The sequence below is a fragment of the Octopus bimaculoides genome, chromosome 25 (genome assembly GCF_046866305.1).
Source record: "Octopus bimaculoides isolate indiv1 chromosome 25, ASM4686630v1, whole genome shotgun sequence".
Taxonomy (NCBI): Eukaryota; Metazoa; Mollusca; class Cephalopoda; order Octopoda; family Octopodidae; genus Octopus; species Octopus bimaculoides.
The window spans coordinates 3,385,018-3,394,216 of record NC_142952.1 but is presented as its reverse complement, the minus strand read 5'-3'; the positions used below and the strand labels follow the sequence as shown (position 1 = coordinate 3,394,216).

Genomic DNA, 9,199 nt, shown 5'->3' with positions numbered 1-9,199 from the left:
ACTTCCAGTCAGTTAAGATCAGAAGCCATGAGAGCCACTACCTGGTACTGCTGAAGCACAGCCCTCAATGGATTTAATTGAACAAATCAGTACCAGTCGACTTATTTCTATAAGTGTCTGGTACTTATTCTATCAGTCACTTTTGCTGAACCACTAAGTTACAAGCATGGAGACAAACCGGCATTGGTTGTCTAGCAGTACATTATATATATATATATATATATATATATATATATATATATATATGTAATGTACATTATATATATATAATGTACTGATCTATGATAGAAAATTAAACAGAAAGAGTACTTCAACTGGTGAGAGGTAAATATTATTATTATTATTATAATATATATATATCTATATATATATATATATATATATATATATATATATATATATATATATATATATATATAATATGATAGATTCTCTCGTTGTGAAAGGTGAATGAGGGTTCAGGAAAATGAAGCGGTAATCATGTTCTATGGAGCAAAAAGTGTCTCTTGGGGACTGCTGGTGCCTTGCAAACTTTTTGGCAAATGGAACAATTTGAGGACTCAGTTTGCTTGAGTGCTTCCAGATCATTCACTTAATGTTTCCTTGAGCGGGCAGCAAGGCCTGCTTTGATTCGTGCCACAAAACTACAATGACAGGTGAGGTTTCCATTTAGAGGAGCAACGTTTTGGAAAAGAAAATTTAAAAAATGATGAAATATCACATGTTTTTGTCAGGTTTATTTCCAAAATGTTTGAGCTTTGTTATTTGTTCAGATAATAAAGCCGAAAGTATCCCAGTCAAATCCACCCATCCTTAATTTATAGACCTGCATGGCAACGTTCCCCCCACAGTAATGCTTCAAATTTTCACTGCATGGTTTATTGCAAGTCAGGTCATTTTTTTTATGTCTCTTGTAGTTTGGCCTAAGGGTGATACTACAGTAACAGACATTACCTTTGATCACTCCAGCATAAGGTTTCTTCTGAGCAGCACAAAGGTAACAACAGCGGGAAATGCTCATCATTTGTGCTTTATTCTGCGATAATTTCCGTCTAGCATAACTCTGCATGATGTTCTTCCTGTCAGATTTCTGTTCGTTGAAAGGATAGCAGCCCAGATATGCTGCCAGGGGCGTCTCCCGATTAAGCGAATAGATAAGGGCATGCAGCTGCAAGTATTTTGGTCCTCCGCATGTTTTATCCTTGTTGGTACATGGTATGTTACAATTACTTGAATTGGCGCCGTGCGATGAAAGATCCGTTTCAAGTAGCCTGTCGGCACACCAGCACTGTGTCCCCATATACAGACCCGCGAATCTTCTAAACCAGCTGTGGCAGGAATATACGCACCGTTGGATGGTCATGAAATTCATGTCTATGTATAATTCGGCAAATCTATTCAGGCTGTGAGTGGTCTGATTAAAGCATCCAACGTAGACATTACCTTCCACAGACTGTAAATAAAGAAAAAATAAATAAACAGAAATAACAAATACTATATATATATATATATATATATATATATATATATACATAAATGTATGGTTTGTGTTCTTCAACTTGTAACAATGGATGCTATGTTTTTTTTTCTTCATGTTAACCATTTATTCAGATTCCATTTGCTGAATAAATGGTAGATGTTTATTTTTATATATTTTAAACAAGCAATTTACTGTTTAACGAAGTTAAACAAACAACCAATTAGTTAGTTGGACATTTAACTAATTTTCTAATTATAAAGGAGTGGAATTGAACCAGTGTGTGTGTGTGTGTTAATAATATTGGCATAATGACTCTCCCTAGACACAACAATATTTTAAATATATTCCTCAAATACCTATTCTGGAAACGTATGAGGGATACTGTGCTGGTGCCACATTGAAAGCACACAGTACACTCTATGGAGTGGTTGGCATTAGGAAGGGCACCCAGCCATAGAAACTGTGCTAAGACAGACAATGGAGCCTTGTGTGGCTCCTGGCCTTATCAGCGCCAGTCGGACCGTCCAACTCATGCCAGTATGGAAAGAGGACATTAAAGGATGATGATTTGTTGTCTTTTACGTGGTTCAGTCATTTGACTACGGCCATGCTGGTCCCAAGGTGCGACGCAGTGGGACTGAACCCAGAACCATGTGGTTGGGAAGCAAGCTACTTAGCACCCAGCCATGCTTGTATATTATGTATATTTATGTATGTCTGTCTATCTATCTATCTATATATATATATATATTATATGTAAACATCATCATCTTCATCGTTTAACGTCTGTTTTCCATGCTAGCGTGGGTTGGATGGTTCAACAGGGGTCTGGGAAGCCAGTAGGCTGCATCAGGCTCCAGTCTGTCTGGCAGTACGTAACTGGTACTTATTTCATCGACCCCTAAAGGCAAAGTCGACTTCGGTCGGAATTTGAACTCAGAACGTGACGGCAGACGAAATACCGCGAAGCCTTTCGCCCGGCCTGCTAACGATTCTGCCAGCTTGCTACCTTCTTTAATCATAATGGTGATGATGATGATGATGATAATAATCCATTCTATTATAGGCACAAAGCCTGAAATTTGCGGGGAGGGAGTAAGTCGATTATATTGAGTCCAGTGCGTGACTGGTACTTATTTAATCGACCCTGAAAGGATGAAAGGCAAAATCGACCTTGGCGGAATTTGAACTCAGAACGTGAAGACGGACTAAATACCGCTGAGCACTACGCCCGGCGTGCTAGCGATTCTGCCAGCTCTCCGCCTTTTTAATAATAATAATGATAATAAACAGGCAAAGAAATATCTAAGAGAATTCCGAATACAACAAATCCCAGAATTTGACGAAGTAGAAACAAACAGAGAAAAAGCTAAGCGTATGAAAACCCGTGTTAAAACTGCTGCCTTAGATATTCTTACTGATAAATGACAAGAAAAACCTCTCAATGGCAAAATAATGCCGATGTTGACAAAGCCCATCAATGTTAGTGCCTTCTGGCTTAAAATCAGAGACGGAAGGGTTTATCATAGCAGCCCAATATCAATGCCTACCTACAAGGAGCTACCAGGCCAAAATATTACAGAACGGCAGTAGCCCAACATGTCGAGTATGTAAACAACAAAATGAAACCATCGATCATGTTGTCTCCAAGTGCAGTCTTCTTGCGCCTGCAGAGTATCTCAACAGGCATGATAGAGCTGCACAATATATTCACTGGGTAATTTGCAAAAGCTTGGACCTGTCCCATGATAAAAACTGGTGGGAGCACAAACCATCTCCAGTGCTTGAAAATGATCACATCTCACTCCTCTGGAACTTCACCATTCAAACTGACAGAAAGATAGATGCGAATAGGCCAGGTATTATATTCAAAGACTTTAGACAAAAATCATGCCTCCTCATTGATATGACTGTCCCAATCGATATAAACGTATCTGTCATGACCTACCAAAAACTGAGCAAGAATAAAGATCTTGAAATAGAAATTGGCAAAATGTGGAACCTCAAGACTAAAACAATACCTGTTGTCATAGGTGCCATAGCAAAAGGAGCCGATTGTTACTTTGCACAGATACCAGGAAATCCCAAACTGGCAGAAATTCAAAAATAGTGTTCATGGGAGTTGCCCACATCCTACGTAAAATAGTGTCTATGTAATTCCAAATTTTAAAACAAACTTATAAATTTTTTATGTTTTCTTAAACATTCTCTGGAACAATACTTTGTGCAAAACCAAATATATGGCACCCTAGGCACGACGCCAAATTGAACCTCTAACTTGTCTCTTGAGGTCTCTGGGTGAAACTTGGAACCAACTTGTACAAATACAAAGCAAAAGTCAAACATGCAATAATAATAATGATAATAACTTCTCTAAAATGCTCGGTTTGGCACAAGACTAGCAATTTCGAGGGGCGGGGTATAAACGATTACATCGACACTCCAGTGTTCAACTGGTATTTATTTTATGCCCCCTCACACACACGAAAACACATTCACGCTTATACGCACACACACACGTAGACACACGTGCACACATCACCCACATTTAATAAATAAAATCACTTCGTTTTCCCTACCTTCGAAACTGGCGTCATAGTTTCATATATCCGTACGGTATTCTTTTGGTGGCATTTCGACTTCTTTCCGCTGCATATTTTCGAACAGTCGATGCTTTTAATAGCTTTCTTGGTCGGGGGTTTATTACTTCCGCAAAAGCAAACCTTTCCATTATACACCACGGCATATTTTAAGCCGTAAAGGCGACATCGAAACATACAGCTTTTTTGCGATTTATTCAATACAACTAGTTGAAGGTTCATATCTTTTTTCAGTCTTCGTGAATTGGTGATTTTGAAACAGCCGATGATTCTACCGTCATTATTTTTCAGAGATTCATCGTTTGGTTCATCTTTGGCTTTCTGCTTTTCGGTTTTTGCAGCTTTTCCGGCCTTTGCGGTTTTTGCAGATTTTTCGGCCTTTGCGGCTTTTGCATTTTTTTCGACCATTTTAGCTTCTGCAGCTTTTTCGGCCTTTTCGGCTTTTGCAGTTTTTTCAGCCTTTTTGGTTTTCGCAGCCTTTTTGGTTTTCGCAGCCTTTTCCGCCTTTTCGGCTTTTACAGCTTTTTCGGTTTTTTTAGCCTTTGCAGTTTTTTCGGCCTTGTCGGCTTTTGCAGTTTTTTCGGCCTTTTCGGCTTTTGCAGTTTTTTCGGCCTTGTCGCCTTTTGCAGTTTTTTCGACCTTTTCAGCTTTTGCAACTTTTCCGGTTTTTTCGACTTGTTCAGCTTTATCGACCCTTTCGGCTTTCTCGATCTTTCTGGCTTTTTCGGTTTTTTCAGTCTTCTCGGCTTTTTCGGCTGTTTTTGTGCAATGACATGGAACAAATATATCTCCGCCGATTAGTAATAGAATGATCAAGTTTGTGGTTATGAATTCACGAGAGAAGAGATTATTATTTTTACTGCTATTAATCGATATCATTTTTTTCTTTTCCCTTTTCTTTTAAATTAACTTGGAATATTCGTGTATATTTTTACATCGTTTTTTTTCTTTAAATTAAAAAAAAAAAAAAATCGTTCGTGCTTTAACACTAAAAGCACTGCATCATTTATACATATTTCTTTCTTGGAAATCACACGAGTTCTTCCCTCTGTCTTGAAGGAATTGTACCGAACGCAGACGTTAAATCTAACTTTACGCAGAAAACTTAAGTGCAGGGAAAATAATGTCTGAAAAACTTTGATATTTTTAAACATTAAGACATCAGCGTCTTCCTCTCTCTTACTGTCTGTCTGCCTCCTACTCTCTCTCTTTATGTCTTTCCCTCCTTTTCTCTTTTCTCTTTTCATGGCTCTCTCCCTCTCTCCCTCTCTCTGTTTTCTCTTTCTGTTTATCTGTCTTTCTGTCTCCTTTCTCTTTATCTCTTCTTCTTCTTCTTCTTCTTCTTCTTCTTCTTCTTCTTCTTCTTCTTCTTCTTCTTCTTCTTCTTCTTCTTCTTCTTCTTCTTCTTCTTCTTCTTCTTCTTCTTCTTCTTCTTCTTCTTCTTCTTCTTCTTCTTCTTCTTCTTCTTCTTCTTCTTCTTCTTCTTCTTATTATTATTATTATTATAAATGCCCTGATGTAGTACCAGGCAGTGGCTCTCATGGCTTCTGATCTTAACTGATTGGAAGTGTTATCATATACATTGTTTGTCTTGGTATAAAAGATGGGCTACAGCAAATATTCTGCTCAATACCATATATTTGCTACCATTTTCTTGACTATAACTAGTTGAGCATGTTCCTTAGTGTCTGACGATATGTGCATCTCTGATCATGAGCAGAAGTAGTGGGGGAGCATCACAGCCATGTATCGAGGGGAATTCTTTGGGGTTTGAATAATTCACTTCTGGAAACACGGGTGTTTTGTTCATTATCTTTAAAGAAACCTTATTCAGGGACCTTTTGAGCAGGATGGACAACTCGACCTGAAGAAAATTCTAACTGGGCCCCACCTGCAAGGTCATGCGCTGTTTAACTTGATATGACGCCCGTCGTATATATGTATGTATGTATGTATGTGTGTGCGTGTGTCTTTGTGTCTGTGTTTGTCCCACAACCACTGCTCGACAACCGATGTTGGTGTGTTGAAGTCCCCGTAAACTAGCGGTTCGACTAAAAGAAACGGATAGAATAAATACCAGGATTTAAAAAGAAAGAAAAAAATTATTCGAGCCGCTGCTCCAGCATTGACTAAAACAAATAAAAAGCAAAACAAAAACAAGCAGCAAACGAATATGCTCGCAACAGGCTGGCGTGCTGTTCAAGAAGTCATGTTGAGAACTTGATCTCTTTTATACTCCAAGGACACCAGATAACTGGCCCTGTGCGTTTTTAGGACTCCAGGCAGTACTAACTATGCAAACGAGTGTGTCGCTCACGATGGCCTAGTTTCGTTTAAGCTTTTCATAAATGGAATTTTATTCAGTTTCAAAGCTAGGACAGAGCAACACAGATAAAGTTTAGATACCAAGATACCTTGTCAACGTGTGCTCTACACTGATAAAGTTCAATGGGGGAGAGACTGATATTATGTGTGTGTGTGTATGTGTGTGTGTGTGTGTGTGGTGAGAGATTCATATATCCGAATAAGAAGCACGGTTTGAAACACAAGAGCATTGTATTTATAGAAGGTTGGCCGGGTATTATTCTCTCTCTCCCTGTGTTCCTCTCTTTCTATCTCTGGCTTCTTCTGTGTGTGCGTGTGTATGTGTGTGTATACAAACACACACACCCAAATCCCCCCCCCCTACATATACACACATTTTCATTCTTTCTCCATTTTCCTCCCCTCTTAATCCTTCCTGTCGAAGAGCGTCGCCTCGAAACGTAAAAGACTTTTCCTTTCTTTTCAATCGTTAAACTAATACACCTGCTTCTTGTTCTACCACCTGCCTTCGTCTTTTGTTTTCTGTAAATTTGAATTATATATATATATATATATATATATATATATATATATATATAATATGTGTATCTATCTATCTATCTCTCTCTATATATATATACCACATTGAAGAACTTTTAGTGGAAAGATTCGAACCCTGTACTATTTTCAAAGCATGGTACTTATTCTTTCGTGCTCTTTTGCCTGAACCGTTAAGTTACGAGGACGTAAACACACCAACACCGGTTGTCAAGTGATGGTGGGACACACACATTTATATATGACAAGCTTCTTTCAGTTTTTGTCTACCAAGTCTACTCGCAAATTTTGGGTCGGCCTTAAACTGTTTTATCCAAGGTGCCACAGCGGCACTGAAGACGGAACCATGTGTGTGTGTCTGCCAGAGAGAGAGAGAGAGAGAGAGAGAGAGAGAAAGGAGTGGGTACTTTATTTGGGGAAAAAAAAAGAAACCCATGTCCCATCGCCCGAAAGGTGGAATTGAACCACTCTGACGTTAATCAGCTACAGGTTTGAAGCCTGCACCCCAGACCACTGAAGTTCATTCAGGCATTAGTTAACGGTATAACGGCCATATATATAGCCATAATTACTGCTGATAAATTTTAAACCATGTTAACTAATTTACATTGCTGTAATTAAAAACTGCATAATGAAAAATATTTTGGAGTATAAAACACGAGACAAGTTTATGACAATGTTTAATGTGACATAATCATAGTTTTTAAAGAAATAGCTAGTAATTAGTAAACATGTTTTGTGCTAATTTCTGACATAAAAATTGAGCTGCACATTAAACTTTATACATATATAGGCAGACCAGACATTATAAGTTAACATGGAAAAACAAAAAAGAAAACAACAACAAAAAGCAAATAAATAGACTATTACAGTTCTCGTCTGCTTGATAGAGGGAAAGATTAAATTTCTTAGCAGGATGACGACGAAGAAAATTGATTATAACGTAGTGGGATAGCATTTTAAAACATATAAACTGTATATGTATGTAAGAAGCACACACACACACACACACACACTCACGTGTATGTATATATGTGGTCGACTAACCACAGTACTGGAAGCTGACTGGATAAGGATAATCTACATGGAGCTCTAACTCGTACAGTAGTAGTAGCCCTACATTTAACTGTACACTATATATATATATATATATATATATATATATATATATATATATATATATATATATATATATAACACATATATATATATATGCGCGCGCGCGCACACACATATGGTAGCTTGATAAGTGCTAACGTATGAAACTCTCAGCCCTTCATTTACGCGATTGCTTCTGTTAAATATTGATAACAATATACATATTTTTTATTTATTTATTTATTTATTTATGTGTTTCAGCCAAGTGGCTGCGGTCATGCTGGTGCACCACCGTGATTTTCACGTTCCTCGCATGGCTCTTCTCCCCCACCTGACATGGTCCAATCAAGAGTTTTGATGGCACATCTGGTGTATAAGAGAATTTGACATAGCTGCCCTAAACTGCGTCTCATTACGAGCCATTGGTTCGTCTGGTACCGTGGAGAGGAAAGTGTCAAGTTTTGTCTTGAAGACCTCCGTATCCATGTCTTGCATGTCTCTCAAATGTTTTGGCAGGGCATTGAAGAGCTGAGGTCCTCTGAAACCGAGGCTGCTGCAGTATCTCGTTCTTATGTGAGATGCAGTGGACGGTACCTTTGGCACCATGCAAATATATTCATATTTTGGGTTCTGTTTTCCTGTTTGCACCACCATACCTATTATATGTATGTACGTATGTATGTATGTAGTTTAATGTACACAGTATATAATTATGAGGTGATAATAGTTTCATACATTGGAGATGTCATCCAAGCAGGTTTTAAACGACGACTAGTGTCTCCAAGTAAGTTTTAGGCTCTGGGTACATGGCCTGTACCTACCTTCATCTCTCACCTTAACGGCAATATAAACCATATAGATATATGTCCTCCTGGTGTTAAACAGCGGTATCATCATCATTTAGAGTACGCCCACCGTGAACTGGTCCCGCTCCCACCAAATTGTATTTGGGCCCTCGGGGGAAATATGGACTCCAGTTGAGAATCCCTGGTGTATATGCTGGGCAGACTAGCAAGGATGAGTTCCTTGGTGTCCGAGATTCCGTCATGCCATTTTATGCCAAGCAGTTTTCTGAGGCAGATGCTGTGGAAGTGCTGTAGATTGCTTGTAAGACGTTTGTAGACCTTATCCCGTGAAACGGGGTTACTTTGAATAGTTT

The 9,199-nt window shown here is 38.5% G+C and overlaps 1 protein-coding gene and 1 non-coding gene across 2 annotated transcripts; both read right to left on the bottom strand.

Annotated features, from left to right (window-relative positions):
• Positions 1–722: 722 nt before the first annotated feature.
• Positions 723–5,256, bottom strand: LOC149131054 (uncharacterized). The gene is made up of 2 exons (XM_089341745.1): positions 4,060–5,256; positions 723–1,453 (listed from the first exon to the last, which is right to left on the bottom strand). Exons 1-2 carry the CDS (start codon positions 4,957–4,959, stop codon positions 770–772), a joined length of 1,584 nt encoding a protein of 527 aa, XP_089197871.1. The 5' UTR covers positions 4,960–5,256; the 3' UTR covers positions 723–769.
• Positions 5,257–7,385: 2,129 nt separating this feature from the next.
• Trnastop-uca (transfer RNA opal suppressor (anticodon UCA)) lies at positions 7,386–7,472 on the bottom strand. The gene has a single exon. It is a non-coding gene; the product is annotated as a tRNA-Sec (tRNA).
• Positions 7,473–9,199: the final 1,727 nt, after the last annotated feature.